The following is a 17,201-nucleotide window of genomic DNA, read 5'->3' on the forward strand; positions in this document are numbered from 1 at the left end:
TGGCTTGAATCAAACTGACTTCTTTATATTGGAGTACAAAGCTGTGGAAAGTGCTTAGGAGCAGATGAAAAAATGTTAGTAGTACTAATGCTTGGTAAGGTCTATAGTGGACAGTAGATGTTGCAGCTGCACAGAAAATAAACTGGGTTTGTCAGAAAACATAATAGGTATACATATATGTCTATAGGGAATCTTGTATCCTTAATTAGGTATGGGTAAATATTAATAAATTGAATACAGAATTTTGAAGAAATAAAACATGAGTTCTAATCTAAGAAATTATTTGGAAATTCATACTATCAGTACCTAATGAAATATAGGAGATCACCATGCATCTGTAATCTGCATCTAAGCTCTGATATCCCCTCTCCATCAAGCCTTTTGTTTTCATCAAGATCTAAAGTATAAACAACCTAAACCTTTTATTTTCATCTTAGTAAATTGTACCTTTCCTCTTGGGTTAAATATTTTAAATTTCTCTTTCTTTTTTTTTTATGTTGGTCCTTTTGTTTTGTTCTGATTTTTTCCCCCCTCATCCTGAAATTTAATTAAGAGTAGGGAAAGGTGGATACACTATGACTCTCAGTCCTTGATTTTGTTTGGATGGAGTTGAGAAATTTAACAAGTGATTCCTTGATAAAATAAAGAGAAACCTTTTTTTTTCTTTTTTTTTTTTTTTTTTTAGCTTTTTAGGGCCTTATGGCATATAGTGGTTCCCAGGCTAGGGGTGGAATCGAAGCCATAGCCACTGGCCTACACCAGAGCCACAGCAATGCCAGATCCAAGCCGTGTCTGCAACCTATACCACAGCTCACGGCAATGCTGGATCCTTAATCCACTGAGCGAGGCCAGGGATCGAACCCTCAACCTCATGGTTCCTAGTCAGATTTGTTTCTGCTGAGCCACGATGGGAAATCCCAAGAAACCTTTTCTTCATCTTTTGTTACCTTATTCTTATTCTGTGAATCCAAATTCACTTAATTAAAATTTGACCAATGCTAAATATAGTAGGAGGGGAATGCTGTGGTTTAATATGCTACACTCCAGTTAATTTGGTTTCTTGGGATGTGATTATAAACTTTTCTGAAAAATCAGAAAAGTATTTTTATCAGTGTGTAGCACTCTGCCAAACATTTTAACTGCTTTGGTTAGATTCAGTGTTGCTTTATTTTATGGCATCTAGTTAATTATTCTGCCTTGAAAAGAAAGTGCTCTTATTCTCCAAGTAGATTCTTACAAAATTTTACAAGTACTATGCTTTTTAGTTAATCCTATTAAAGATAGGTCCACATTGGAATTTTTGAAATAGGACATTCTTTTAAGCATAAACGTATTCAGAGATGATAATAGCTGTATAACATTTCCAAAATAGCTAATAGAAAGGGATTTTATATATATATGCGTAATTTTTAATTCTTTTTTTTTTTTTTTGTCTTTTTGCCTTTTATAAGGCCACTCACGTGGCACATGGAAGTTCCCAGGCTAGGGGTCGAATCAGAGCTGCAGCTGCCGGCCTACGCCAGAGCCACAGCAATGTGGGATTCGGGCTGTGTCTGTGACCTACACCACAGCTCACGGCAACGCCAGATCCTCAACCCACTGAGTAAGGCCAGGGATCGAACCTGCAACCTCATGGTTCCTGGTCAGATTCGTTAACCACTGAGCCACGACGGGAGCTCCATATATGTAATTTTTAATCTAGAGAGTAAAGAATTCTTCTAAAATCTTTTCGAGCCTAGAGTGCTCTATCAGTTGCTGTGTTAACCTTCTTATTAGTAGTTATTCATCTGACCAGGGTGGAGAAATTTAATAGTGCATAGCAGTGGTTCTTACCCTGCTCCCAAAACACCTGAGAAATAGAATGCTTTACACAGTAACTCAGCTTCATAGCAGTGTCATCAGTATATGTGGTGATATAGGAGTGCAATTAATGGAAACTTGAGAGGTCTTGTCTGATTTAAAATGATTCCCAGATAATTCTAATATATTTCTTTCTTTCATACTCTGTGACCCTGGTTTGATAATTTCTAAACCTAATTAATACACTCCATTTTTATTTTTTTGGTATCTTAATCTTTTAACATAATTTCCAGACAATACAAGGATTTTTCAAAGCACTTGATTCTCTTTTTATTTTATCTCATTTTAATCCTTTGTAACTATTTGTTTTATCTCAGTACTTTGAAGAAATTACTTTCTTCTGGTTCTGCGGTTGCTACTGAGTCCTTTGACCACTTAATTGTCATTACTTTATATTTAATTTTCCTTTTTGTGTTCTTGACTGCTTTTGATATTATTGTCTTTGCTGAACTATAGATATGTTCAAATATGCCTTGGTATGGGTTTCTTTATATTTTTTGTTTGAGATTTGTTATGCTTCCTAAATCTGAACATTCATGTCTATTGTCTATTCTGGAAGATCCTCAGATGTTATTTTATTTAAATATTGCCTCTTTTTCTTTCTCTCTATACCTTTATTTCCATATTTCCAAATTGATGTATTTTAGACCTTCTTGTTCTGTCTTCCATGACTCTGTTAGATTTTCTAGCGCCACCCCCCCCCTTTGTAGGGTCACACACACAGCATATGGAACTATGCTAGGGCTCGGATCAGAACTGCAGCTGCTGGCCTACACTGTACCACAGCACTGCGGGACCTGTGTCTTCAACCTACACCGTAGCTCATAGCAACGCCAGATCCTTAACCCACTGAGCAAGGCCAGAGGATACTAGTCGGGTGTGTTACTGCTGAGCCACAATGGGAACTCCAGATTTTCTCTTTTTTGTCTCTTGCTTTGCATTCTAGATAATATCTTCAGATCTTTCTTCTAGTTCATTAATTTTTTTCTTCTGATGTGTTCGATCAGCTTTTTAACCTGTCCTTTGGGTTTTATCTATTGAATTTTTTTTTTCAGTTCTATTGTAGCAGAGTTGATTTGCAATGTTGTGTTAATTTCTGCTGTACAGCAAAATGATTCAGTTATATATATATGTGTTTATATTCCTTTTCATATTCTTTTCCATTATAGTTTATTACAGGGTATTTTTTGTCCAAAACTGTTTTTTATTCATGATTTTAATTTTTTCCAATATTACAGGATTTTTTTTTTTTTGTCTTTTTGCTATTTCCTTGGGCCACTCCCACGGCATATGGAGGTTCCCAGGCTAGGGGTCGAGTCGGAGCTGCAGCCACCAGCCTACGCCAGAGCCACAGCAACGCGGGATCCGAGCCGCGTCTGCAGCCTACACCACAGCTCACGACAACGCCAGATCGTTAACCCACTGAGCAAGGGCAGGGACCGAACCCGCAACCTCATGGTTCCTAGTCGGATTCGTTAACCACTGCGCCACGACGGGAACTCCTTTTTTTTTTTTTTTTGTCTTTTCCATATTACAGGATATTGAATATAGTTCCCTATGCCCTATAGTAGGACCTTGTTGCATTCTATATATAGTAGTTTGCATCCATTAAGTTTTTAATTTCTATATTTTTACTTCTAGATGTTATTTTTGATCCTTTTTAATATGTAATTGTTCTTTCTATTTTAGGGGTTAGAATATGCTTACATTCTTGTGACTTTGATTCTATTTTTATTTAAACATTTTAAATATTCTTATTTCATATTATCTATCTTATAATTCCATTTTTGAAATTCTTGGATATCTAATTTCTGCTCTTTATAGTTTATCTATAGGATTTCTATGAGGTCTGAATTTAAAGGTGCTTTTAACTTGAGAGGAGTTTCATTTGCATCTGTCATTACTGGAGAACAGGATCACCCAGCAAATACTTAATTTCTGGGCTTGGTTTCCTGGGTCACATGAACAATATAAATTTAAACTCCAAATCTGGTTGAGGGGTTGGCCTATGGTAACAGATTCTCAGAGCAGATTTTTTTTATCACTTACTTTATTACTTTGATAGTGGTTTATAGAAATAATTTTATAGAAAAAAATTATTGCTGTATAACATACTTACCAAATATTTCAGTAAATATAGCCCTTTGAGGGTCCTAGCTATGTGGTGAGGGTTGAGGTGGGGCAGTGTCTCAGTTACAACTCCTGTCTTGTGTAGGCTTAGTGCTTTTACACTGTCAACTGCATGGTTGATAAACATATGACAGGTGTTCCCAAAGCCAAAGCTTCAGTATTAGCTTGTTTCACATGTTTCTAGCTTTTTAAAAATTTTGCCTCTAAAGATTTCCTTTATTTTTTTTATTGTATTAAAGAACATCTAACATTAAACTTGCCACCATAACCATTTTAAGTGTACAATTCAGTAGTTTTGAGTATATTCACATTATTGTGCAACAGATTTCTAGAACTTTTTCATTTTGCAACACTGAAACTCTGTACCCACTGAAAACTAATTCTTCCCCCTTCCCCCCAAGCCCTTGGTAACTACTTTTTTTTACTTCTTAATGAACTCATTCATTGATTAACGGGCTGTTAATTATATTTTTCCACCATTTCTGGGTTTTGGGGTGTTCTTTGCATCAAAAAATTTTCCGTATATCTGTTCTGCTATGTAGATTGTTAGGTAGCTATATAGATATATACATTTAGCTGATAATTTTATGGGAGATGGAAACACAATGGTTAGGTCTTAGACAATGTAATGTACTCACAAGGAGTGGTAATGTAATATGACTGAATTCTGTTTTGGTTATGAAGGAAATGGGAAGACATGATGACCTTTGGTCCTTATTCTACATGTTGGTGGAATTTGTAGTTGGTCAGCTGCCTTGGAGAAAAATAAAGGACAAGGTAATTTTGGAAATGGAAATGTAAGTTTGGGTAGGGGGAAGAATAAAAATATCTCCTAGGTAGGCTTTTTTTTTTTTTTTTGGTCTTTTGTCTTTTTAAGCCCACTCTTGCAGCATATGGAGGTTCTCAGGCTAGGGGTCAAATGGGAGCTGTAGCTGCCAGCCTATACCACAGCCACAGCAACACTGGATCTGAGCTGCGTCTACCACAGATCACAGCAACACTGGATGCTTAACCCACTGAGCAAGGCCAGGGGTCGAACCTGTGCCTTCATGGATGCCAGTCAGATTCATTTCTGCTGGGCCATGATGGGAACTCCCTCTCCTGAGTAGGCACTTTGGTTGAGAATATACTTATGCATAAGAATTAAAATTTACAAACATTTTCACTATATCCCAATATGTGTATTTTTCTATGAGCTGATATTAGAGATATAATTAATGTTATGATTTTTTTCTATGTATACAGAAAAGAATAATTTCTAATTATCATTTCTTATTTATTTACTTTATTTATTTATTTATTTTTGTCTTTTTGTCTTTTTGTTGTTGTTGTTGTTGTTGTTGCTATTTCTTGGGCCGCTCCCGCGGCATATGGAGTTTCCCAGGCTAGGGGTTGAATCGGAGCTGTAGCCACCGGCCTACGCCAGAGCCACAGCAACGCAGGATCCGAGCCGCGTCTGCAACCTACACCACAGCTCACGGCAACGCCGGATCGTTAATCCACTGAGCAAGGGCAGGGACCTAACCCGCAACCTTATGGTTCCTAGTTGGATTCGTTAACCACTGCGCCACGACGGGAACTCCCTCATTTCTTATTTAATTTCTAACCCTACCTCTTAGTTTTTGTTTTTACTGGTTCCCTTTTTTCTTTTTTATAAGTCAATTAGGCTTTTAATTTTTTAATTTCACATTATATTGTTTGGTTTGAAACTTGCAAACACATTTGTTGATTAATAAAACCAGACCAGACTTAAGATCAGCTCTTTCTTTTGGGGAGCTATTCATTCACTGATACAGAACTCTGTGTTACTCTTTTGGTTCTGCGTTACAGTTTTCCCCTCATTTAAGGCAGTGTGCATTAAGCTATTAGCTATAGTAAGAGCTCAGTTCTTGCTTTATATTTAATTACCCGCTGTCTCAGCTGCTAGTACATACCCTTGAGATGGTTACTGCGAGGCTCTTAATGTGTAGCTGCCAAGAGAAATTGACATTGGTTCCTTTTCTCTTTACTTCCCAGGAACAAGTAGGCTCTATTAAGGAGAGGTATGACCACAGGCTTATGTTGAAACATCTCCCTCCAGAATTCAGCATCTTTCTGGACCACATCTCCTCTTTGGATTATTTTACAAAACCAGACTACCAGGTAATCATCTTTGTGAGTTCTCTAGGTTAATTCTGCTCTCTCTTTTAGTCTCTGTCTTCACTCCTTGTACCTTTTAGGATGTTATAAATGAATATGGGAGGTCCCTAGAATAATACTGTTATTCTATGTCCATGTCTGTGCATGTATGTATGTGTTTCTTCTCTTCTGGAATTTGTTGACCAGAAGGAAATGTCCAAAGGTAATGTATCTGTCGAGGGCTTGAGGGCTGCATTTAATAAGTTAATATGCTATGGGACAACAGTCAGTGAAGATTATTGGCTCCATTTTGTCTGTGGTCAGTGAATCATTTCCTTAGAGCATCAGTTAATGAGGCCTTAAAAGGGTTGACTAGGTTCACCACAGATTGCATCCCTAACCCCAACCAGTTGGATTTCAGAAGATTCTATTTCTGAAAACAGGGAAACTTGGTCAGAGCTTAATGCAAAATAATCATTACCACTGAAAACATTAATGAAGACACATCAATTAATAATAACAGTAGTATTTTAGTGTATCGTTTTTAAATACAAAGGACAGCACATTGGATTTACTCCTTGTTAATGGAAGTTTTACATTCTAAAGTGTTGTTAGTGTCAAAAGACTAAAAGACTATCTACAGCACAGTGAACTTTTTGCATTTAATAACAATTTCTTTGTGACACTGCAGCTTTTGTATAAGATGTAAACAGGATACAAAGCAGAGAGGCAACATAGTCTTGGTCCTTAGAGACCTTAAGTGGGTGAGCTTGTCTTGTTCTTTTATATATAGCTATTTGGGTTATAAACTGTATAGACAAATAGAAAAATTACATTGCATATGAGTTACTTCAGAATATGTTCTCATGTTTATGTTTTATATGGATTTTCTGAAATGCAGAGAGTTCACATCACTTGCAATAAAACAATGAAATTGTACATACAAGACTAGATTCATGAGGAGCTGGAAAGTGTTCCAACTTTCCCATCTTGGATGCTGATAAATTTTTTATTGACAAAGTTTGCATGCAAGTGTTAAAGTTTAGCACAGTAAAAAAAATTTTCATCACATTCTCCACTTAGCCTACAATCTAAAGAAGACTATCGTGTTTACCAGCTAAAGTTTGAAAGTTAGACCTATGACTATTGTCCAGTTTTTCATTTGGACATTCTCTTCAGGGCTTTTCTGTGTTTCTGTCACCTGGTAACAGTATAAAATATATAGTAATTTTTTATTTTTGGAAGAGAGAGAAGAGGCATAACATTTCATTTTCTGATTCTTTCTTGTTCCCCAGTCCTTCGTAAGCAGTGGGTGGGAGTAGAGGGCAGGTAGATGGAAGAAGGATGATTGGGAACAAAAAACATCGTTGTCGGTGACTGATGCATTCTGATGACTAGTATCAGTGTGATAACAGGTTCTGCAAAGATCTGACCTTGGCAGCTTCTGTCTCTGGCTTTCCTCACAATGCCCTGCTGAAGTCTTCATTTTGAGAAAAATTTCTCTGCTTTGAATCTGAACGTTCTTCTGAACTAATGCCGTCTATGTGGCTAATTTTAGAGTTTGGAATTCATTTCTGAATTTGAGTTGAATTACTGTTCTCTCAGAATTTAAATTCCATATTGAACAACCAATGTAGTTAAAAACAAAAATCAAACCACTCCAGCAGCAAGCAAAAACTGTACCAGTCTTTAGTGTGACTGCTTCCCTAACTATATCAAAGTATTCAGATAATAGTATGTTTCCAGCTGAACCAAGACTAAAGTGTATTTTATAATCAAAGTGTATGATGCTTTTTTACAAAGCCATTTTCACTTTCAATATCTATGTTTTGTAAATCTTTACCTTACCAAGTAACCTGCTGGTGCTCACTCACATGGAACGTGTAGACCTAGAGAGAAGAGCTGTTTGCTCTCTACCAGGAATTTCTTATGCATGTCTCAATTTGAATGAAGCCTGATACCTGCTTTTGGAAAGTGTGAAGGTGTTTTGGGAAATTACACCCAAAGTTTGTCACTACTTAGTATTTATTTATGTCTGCCTTCTCCACTGGCTTTTAAATCCTGGGGGGTACAACCATATATTACTTTGTTTTTTTTATCCACACTATCCTGGCATGTTGCTATACCTAAATTTTCAACAAATGTTAGAAAAGTTGAATTGAATCTTAGTTTGCCTAGTTTAAGTTTCCTACTCAGGAAATGCAAGGAGAATCAGCTCTCATAAGTGCGTAAATACTATGTTCTAAACTAAAGGTAAAGATATTATGGTGAAGATTAAACCAGATATCTCATTATGAATACATTCAACCCTCGCTATCTACAGGTGAGTCCAAGACCCCCGGGGATGCCAGGTCCTCAAATCCCTTATATAAAATAGCTATATTTGTATGTAACTTGTGCTTTCATATAATTTAAATTATCTCTAGGTTACTTATAATACTTAATACAATGTAAATGCTTGGCATATAATTTCTGGCTTGTGGCAAGTTCCAGTTTTGCTTTTTGGAACTTTCTGGATTTAAAAAAACCATTTTTGATGTGGTTGGTTGAATCCACAGATGTAGAACCTGTGGATTGTTTTTATTATTAGATTTTGAAAGAGTATAGCAACTATAAAAGACAAGTGCTGGGCCATGAATCTCCTTTAGTGGTAAAATTATATAGTTCTACACACACACACACACACACACACACACACGCACACAGACTACACATGAAACTGGTGAAATTTGATAAACTCTGGATTGTACCAATGTCATTTCCTTGTTTTTGATCTTGTACTCTAGTTATTTAAGATATTACCATTGAGGTAAACTGGGTAAAGGTGACTTCTTTGTATTGTTTTTATGATTTCCTATGAATCTTTTAAGTATTTCAAATTAAAAGTTTAAAAAAGTGCCAGGACAGCACTTTCAGAAACATAGACAGCTATAAAAACATTGTCTGTTGTTGCCACCATATAATTTAAATAAATCCCTTTAAAATATTTTGAGAAAGGGACGTATTTTTGAGGGGTGCCTAGCAAAATCTTAGCAACCTTAAATTCCACCACAGTACTTCCTTCTGTAGGTGACACTGTTACTAGTTAATGGGAAACTAAGACCGCAGCATCAGATTGGATAAAGAAGAATCCTTGGTGCCTTAACACATTATCACAATAATGACATGGCATTGTCACAGTAATACATGGGTAGCGTGTTATCCCTATCTTAGGGAGACTTAGTTTAGACACATTGCCTGGGAAAATGAGTGCTCCTAGAAGTGGTACCTGAACATATTTCTGAGTCTTTCAAAAAGGCTCAAGCTCTTTCTGGTTTACCCCATCCATACCTTCCTTGGAGAAGTGGCCACAAACATAGCAGGCATTGTTAAGTAAATACAGACATGAGTGGTTAATAAAATTACAATGAAAGAACTAATAAGTTATATGAAGAACTATCAGAAATTGTTAGTCATTAATAGGGTCACATGATCCTGACATAAGAACACAAAAGTTTCTTTTTAGAGTGTCAGATTGTGTTAAGCATCATTTAGCAAATTGAGAAGACTAATGAAACCCATAAACATATATAGCGTTGATGAACCTGAAAATAAACTATGTATATCAGCCAGTTCATATATTGCCACAGCATTTCTAACATAAGAGCATACGAGAGAGAGGAAGTCCAAAGCCAGCCAAGCTTCATTAATCTTGGTAGTATACTTTCCAGGTTTAGGAATTAGGACTATTTATACAGAGATTACACCAAAATGCAGCAAGCTTGCCTCTGCATTGGGGGACTTAGAGCCATTTTAGGATCCTCTGACTTGAGTAACAGCAGAGTTAAATTTTTCAAAAGGCATAGTAGATAGGCTGCTTGTGAAGCAAATAAGAGGCTGAGCTAGGGAATAAAAGTGAGAACCTCCCATAAAATAAGGCATCAGAGAAGGTCTTTCTTTTAAGTTGTCATTTAAGCCAGACTCTAAAAAAGGGGACTGTATTGGCCGTGTGGAGAGCAAAAACAAGAGGAAGAAGGTTATCAGCAAAGGGAAGAATATGTGCTTAGACTCTGCTACGAGAAAGGAATGGAACGAAAAGTGGCCAGAACACAGAAAATGTGGGTAGAGAGTGGTTTGAGATGAGATTAGGAAGAAAGGCAGAGGCCAGATACAGGGCCTTGTAGGCCTTGTTTAGGAGTTTTATTTTATTCTAAGTGCAACAGGATGCCTTGGAAGTCTAATAAACAGGATGCTGTGATCTAGTTTGTGTTCAAAGAGGATTACTTTTGCAGTCGTGTGCATTGAAATGAGGTAGATGAGAATCAGAGTCTACTTAGGAAGGTATTGAGAGAGGCTGAGCTGGGCCTTGGTGAGAAAGAAATATTTTAAAAATCACTGTTATAACACCACAGAGGTTTATTTTTTTGCTCACATAACAGCATAGTTAAGTTGGGCTGCTCTCCTGGGCATCTCTCAAGTGGTAACTTGAACATCCAGGCTCCACTCACTTTGACACTGCTGTCTTTAGTCCATGGCTTTTACAGTCACCAGGAAAGGGAAGAGTGAGTGTGGATGGTGGCTGAGGGGTTTTAAGACCAGGCCTAGCGGTGATGTAAACGCTTTGGCGTATACCTCTGTGAGCAGAACCAATTCACAGTGGCTCAATTCTAACATTAAGGGAGGCGGGGAGATAGCGTCTTCCCTTGTGGGCAGGAGGCAAGGAACAGTGATGGTCTTGACTTGGATATGAGCAGTGGAGATGAAGACAAGTGGATGAATTCCTGCTCTCCCTCCTTTAATCACTCCCCTTCATTCTCAATTGTGCTTATGCAGTCAAATGGGACTACCAGCCCTTCTTTCTGCTCGCCCCACCCATAATGCATGCTTGTCTTGTGAAATAGAAGACCCTACTCAGATGCCAATTTCTCCACAGTCTCCTCTGATTCCTTTCACACAGTAGTGATTTCTTAGGCTAAACTGTCATAGCAGTACTTTGTTTAGTCTCCTTACTACATAAATTGCATTAGAGCCAGGACCTTGCTCATTTATCTCAGTTTTTCTCAAGAAATTAGCACCATAATAGACATTTAATGAAAGTTTGCCAAATTGAATTAAATCTGCTTAATGTAAGTATTACTTCTGTTAAATGCAAATTCTCTGATAACAAGACTTAACACCCTCACATGCCTTGCACTCAGCATAGTAGGCATTCCATGTATGTCTGAATCAGTGAGTGAGTATTTGAAATAACTACAGAACGCATATAACTAAAGCTGTGTTTACTTGATTCACTGAAATTCAGCTGCATATGCAGGAGATGAACATGTCTGTGATTCTACCTGCCCTGTGGCTCCATTAGCCATGCCCTGTGGTGAGGGTGATAGTGCAGCCTTTGTAAATGTGCTGTTCCCTCAGCCTTTTTCTTATTAACACCATCCAGTCCAGTCATCCAGAATTAGGCACTGAGTATGATTCTAATGCTTAAAAGAACTAAGTAATTTTTTAGCTACAATATACCCCCTAAATGTAGACAGCCTCATGCATTTATCTGAAGAAATAGAAGTCTCTCCCAATGCTGGAGGAAAAACCAGCTATGTTGTACAACTACTGTCCTGTACTTTATGGGCCTCATAAGGGGCTTTCAGGGATAATTTCAACTTTATACTTTTTTTTGCCTTGCCTGTGGTACTGTCAGGCTGCTCAAGATAGCTGTTCTCTTGCTCTTTGTACATCCCCTGCTTGACCAGTGCCTGCCTCTCCTATACCCCACTGACATGAATGTGTTTGCCTCCTACCCCAGCTAGTGATTGTTCTAATTTTTAGGCCAGAATGGTTCTACCTGCTAATTTATTAAAGGGAAACATCTACCCTCATAGTGGTCATTAATCTGAGGAGCTGAGAGACTTCCCCCAGCTGCTGGTTTCTCTGGTAACTGGTGAGCCAACATGATGTCATTTCCCCCCTATAAATGGTAGCTACCCTCTCCCCTGAGTAGTAAAGATTGCTGCCATGTCCTGTGTGCCATACACAGTGGGGGTGTTGCTCCAGGACCCTCTGGCTGGGAACAGGTAAGATCCCCTGTCTCCGTCACTGTCTCCAGGCTCTTTCTTGGGTCTCAAGTCTGGGCAGGTACAGGGGACTTGCAGGCCTGTGGGGTGAAGCTCAACACCTGATGACTGGCCATATCTCTTATACAGTAGGAAAGCACTGGATTTAAAAGACCTGTTGCAGCTGTGCTTTACCACATACCATTCGTATGGCCTTTCTAAATCCGTTTTCTTGTCTGTGAAATGGTGGAAATACTCCTCAGTGTTGTTAAGATTTTAATGAGATAATTGTGAGAATAGTTTTATAAATTATAAAGTATTATATAAACATAAGTGGTTTTACATGTACATCAGTGACACTACCTTTGCTTATAATTATCTCTCTTCTTGTATTCTGTTCAACATTACTTCTCTCTTAATAGGACTTCTATTTCCTTTTATGGTGCTTTGTTTAGTTAAGGCAAAAAGGAAATGCTGCTTACCTTTTTTATTGAGCTTTATAGAAAGCATTGAGAAGCTTAGACATTACCAGTTTATCTTATTGTCTGATGAGCACCTGAAAGAAACAGATGACATTTAGTGTCAGGTAGCCCTAATATCTTGATGTGAATGGTGAAAGCAGCCTAAAATTCTGCAGCTTTTAAAACTCATTCTCTTTATTTAATCTATCTCTTTTTTGTTGTTTTTCTGTTCTCTAAAGGATGGGTGTAATGCAGTTTTTTTTCCCCTCTACCAATGCTGACAAAAATTTCCCAGGAGAGAAATCTAGAACATGTGCGAGAGTTTCTGTTGTGGCTCAGCGGTAATGAATCCAACTAGTATCCATGAGGGTGCAGGTTCCATCCCTGACCTTGTTCAGTGGGTTAAGGATCCAGCATTGCCACGAGCTGTGGTGTAGGTCACAGACATGGCTCAGATCCTTCACTGCTGTGGCTGTGGTGTAGGCTGGCAGCTGTAGCACTGATTTGACCCCTAGTCTGGAAACTTCCCTATGCCTCAAGTGCGGCCCTAAAAAAAAGGGACATGTACATTTCTTTTCCTCTATTTCATCTGCTTATCACTGAAGTGAGGCAATTTCTTTTGCTTTAAATAATCTATTGTTGAATCAGCCAAGCCAGCATTGCCATTCTGCTCTGTTGGTTAAGTGCTCTATTGATCCATTAATTTATCATTTGTTAACTGAGAATTCAGGAATCAGAATTCTCAGTCCTCAGTATCACATTACAAATACTTCTTGTTTTTGCAAAGACTGGACTTTGCCTATGCTCTTCGAAAGGGCAAACTGGGATTTCATGTAGCAGTAAATTTGATAAAGCTATTGAATTGTATTTGTGCCAAGGATAAGGGGTGTTTCCCTAAGGCATTATGTCTATGTCAGATGACTGGTTGCTGCAAAGAATAAGAATATTCCAGGTTGGGGAGTGGGGCTAGTACCAGGTATTTTTGCAGACTACATATGCTTATGTATATAATTTATTTTAGATAATGCATTTTTTAAATTTTTTTATTATTAAAAATAATACATGGAGTTCCCATTGTGGCATAGTGGAAAAAAATCTGAATAGGAACCATGAGGATGCGAGTTTGATCCCTGGCCTTGCTCAGTGGGTTAAGGATCCAGCATTGCCATGAGCTGTGATGTAGGTCACAGACACAGCTTGGATATGGCGTTGCTCTGGCTCTGTCATAGGCCTACAGCTATAGCTCCGATTGGACCCCTGGCCTGGGAACCTCCATATGCCACAGGTGTGGTCCTAAAAAGCAAAAAAAATAAAAAATGATAATAATAAATAAAAGTAATACAAGTCATTATAGAAGTTTGGAAATTACAGAAAAGTAGAAAATCCAAATTATTCAGAATCTCATTAACTGGACATAGTATCTGATTTTTATGTACTTGTTGGGGGTCTGTCATTATATTGTATATCCCATTAGAATTGGGATTAAGAAAAACAGACTACCTCTTATTCATAAGTGCAAGTAGAAGGGAAATTGACACAAACAACAACAACAGCAACCACATTAAAAGTAGTATTGGGAGTTCCTGTTGACCCAGTGGAAACGAACCCGACCACTATCCATGAGGACGCGGGTTGGATCCCTGACCTCGCTCAGTGGGTCAGGGATCTGGCATTACTGTGAGCTGTGGTATAGGTCGTAGACATGGTTCGGATCCCAAGTTGCTGTGGCTGTGGTGTGGGCCGGCAGCTGTAGCTCCAATTGGACCCCTAAGCCTGGGAACCTCCATATACCGCAGGTGTGGCCCTAACAAGCAAAAAGTAAATAAATAAAAGTTGTATTGCATTGTCCTGTCCAGACTGTCCCCAGGTCTTCCCTTTCCCACCAATGTCTCCTTCCCTCCTTCCATTCAAGGAAGATTCACCTTCCTGTTGATGCTAATACTTTTCATGTTTCTCACACTATTTCATCAATTTCTCTTTATGCAGCAAAGTGGTTCTCAAGAGGTCTGGGAACAGTCTTAAAGTGTCAGCCCTAAATGCAAATTTTCTCTGCATTTTCTTGATTTATCCTAAATGTTCCTGTGGATTTTGCTTTCTAATGTCTTTGTGTGCAATGTTTTATAAAATATCATATTATACGTCTTATCTGTGAGTAAAATTTTCCAGGAAGCTGTGCACATTTATCTAAGGATTTTAAACTCTCTCTGACATATGGCTGCATGTTACTCTAATTTGAGAAACTTGTACTTTGTAGATAAGTTTGTATTTTCTAAAAATATATTCTTATTTATTTATTTGTTTATTTTGTCTTTTGTCTTTTCAGGGCCACACCTGTAGCATATGGAGGTTCTCAGGCTAGGGGTCCAATCGGAGCTGTAGCCACCTGCCTACGCCACAGCCACAGCAACTCAGGATCAGAGCCACATCTGCAACCTGTACCACAGCCACATCTGCAACCTGTACCACAGCCACAGCCACAGCAACTCAGGATCAGAGCCACATCTGCAACCTGTACCACAGCAATGCCAGATCCTTAACCCACTGAGCAAGGCCAGGGATCGGACCTGCAACCTCATGGATCCTAGTTGGATTCGTTAATCACTGAGCCACAATAGGAACTCCAGTAATATATTATTAAATAAAAGTAGTCAGATGTATACTAGATTTCCAGTGATTCTCAATGAAGAGACATGGATCATGCTTTCTTAGAGATAAGTGTCAGAGGGAATTGTGGAAGTTTCTTTCACTTTTAGCTCTGTCCCCTTTTCAGTTTGAGAATTACTGTACAGTGTTCTCCTGCTCTGATCAGATAGTGTTTTAATCCTCAGTGGTATTAGGGTATAAAAAGGATGAAAACTACAAGTTTTATTTATTATACACACACACGTATGTGTGTATATATATTTGATTTATAAGGTGACAGATTTATATTGTTCTCAAATCTGTTTGAATGAATAACTGAATTGAGTTTTCTGTTTTGTTTTTTTTTCTTCTGTCTTTTTGCCATTTCTTGGGCCACTCCCGCGGCATATGGAGGTTCCCAGGCTAGGGGTCCAATCGGAGCTGTAGCCACGGCCTACACCAGAGCCAGAGCAACTCAGGATCCGAGCTGTGTCTGCAACCTATACCACAGCTCACGTCAACGCCGGATCCTTAACCCACTGAGCAAGGCCAGGGATCGAACCCACAACCTCATGGTTCCTAGTCAGATTCGTTAACCACTGATCCACAACAGGAACTCCTGAGTTTTCTGGTTTTATTACTTATTTTAGCCAAATGTGATATAATGAATTCAGTTACCAAAAAAAAAAAAAAAAGGTCCTTGATATGTCCTGTTTCTCCTATTCCATCTGTTGAAGTTGAGGATTCAGAGCCTTCCTGGTCCTGAATTAGAAAATTTTTTCTGCTATTACAAATGTTTTCTTCTTTAAGGTATTGCAGTGCTCAGTATTGGCTGACCATTTGTTTACAGTAAGGTCCCTTTAATGCTTCAATACTTTTAACTTTCCTTCTATTTCTTCTTACTTTATCCTCCATCCCTCTGCCTCCTTCTGCTGGTCTTGAGTATCACCATCATAGTAACAAACTGTTTCTTATTTGATTGTCCAATGGCATATGCTACATTTTATAAGACATTTAATACTGTGATAAATGCAAGAGAAGAATTTTTGACAAAAGGACATCTGGCAGTAAAAATGTTTAGGGTCATCCCTGTTGCCACCCAGTCAGACTCAGCATTTAGCAGTAGCATCCTGAGTGCTCTCACAGCAGGGCAGGTGCTCCCTCATGGGTAGGAACTCCACCTTTCAGGAAAGAAGCATCTCACTCCAGGGGAACCTATGAGAACCTGATTTCCAGAGTCAGGAGAGAGGGCTAAGGTGTACCACCTAAATTCTCATACCAGGGTTTCAATCCATTTTCCTTTCCTCCTTTGTGTTTTCTGTAGCCCTCTACTTCTGACAATTTGGGAAGGTCTAAGCTGTAACCTAGATAACTTTCGTAAACAAAAATATGACCAAAATTAAAATTCCCAGGTTTTATAACCATGCCTTTTCCAATTCCTTTTAGCTTTTTAATTTCTTTTTCTGCATTTATTATTTTTTTCTTTGAGACTTAAATGAAAGGTAAAGTCATGTGAATCTTTCAGTAAATATTAAAAATAAACATTTATTCTCGAATTGTTTTTAGAGTACTACTTAAGGATTGTGTACCCACAATTTCCAACATGTTTTTTTCCCCCACACCACCAAGCAGTTCTCTGACACCAGCTAGGTTCCTGTAGTTCAACTTAATTCTGGCACTACCTACACAACAGATTCCACAGGTTAAGGACTCATTCCCACATAACTGCCCCCCACTTCAGATACCATTCTCAAGTCCTAGTTGTCACGTGTACTTCTGACTGACTGGCTATAAATTAAATTCCTATGGCCCCCTCCTTGGGTTTGGTTAATTTGCAAAGTGGTTCACAGGCCTTGGGAAACCAGTTTTTCCACTAGATTACCAGTTTATTACAAAGGATATAGCTCAGGGAATTCCCATTTTGGCTCAGCAGGAATGAACCCAACTAGTATGCAAGAGGATGCAGGTTCGATACCTGGCCTCA

At 38.3% G+C, this 17,201-nt stretch overlaps 1 protein-coding gene across 5 annotated transcripts in view; it reads left to right on the plus strand.

Moving 5' to 3' along the window:
* The window catches only part of TTBK2 (tau tubulin kinase 2), a 149,964-nt gene that overhangs the window by 87,241 nt on the left and 45,522 nt on the right, over positions 1-17,201 (plus strand). For all 5 annotated transcript variants that reach the window (XM_047766568.1, XM_047766569.1, XM_047766573.1 and 2 more), the window contains 2 exons: positions 4,675-4,767; positions 6,007-6,132. In XM_047766568.1, the coding sequence (XP_047622524.1) occupies positions 4,675-4,767; positions 6,007-6,132 (219 nt within the window). The remainder of the gene's footprint in view (positions 1-4,674; positions 4,768-6,006; positions 6,133-17,201) is intronic.

The sequence above is a fragment of the Phacochoerus africanus genome, chromosome 2, assembly GCF_016906955.1.
Source record: "Phacochoerus africanus isolate WHEZ1 chromosome 2, ROS_Pafr_v1, whole genome shotgun sequence".
Classification (NCBI taxonomy): domain Eukaryota; kingdom Metazoa; phylum Chordata; class Mammalia; order Artiodactyla; family Suidae; genus Phacochoerus; species Phacochoerus africanus.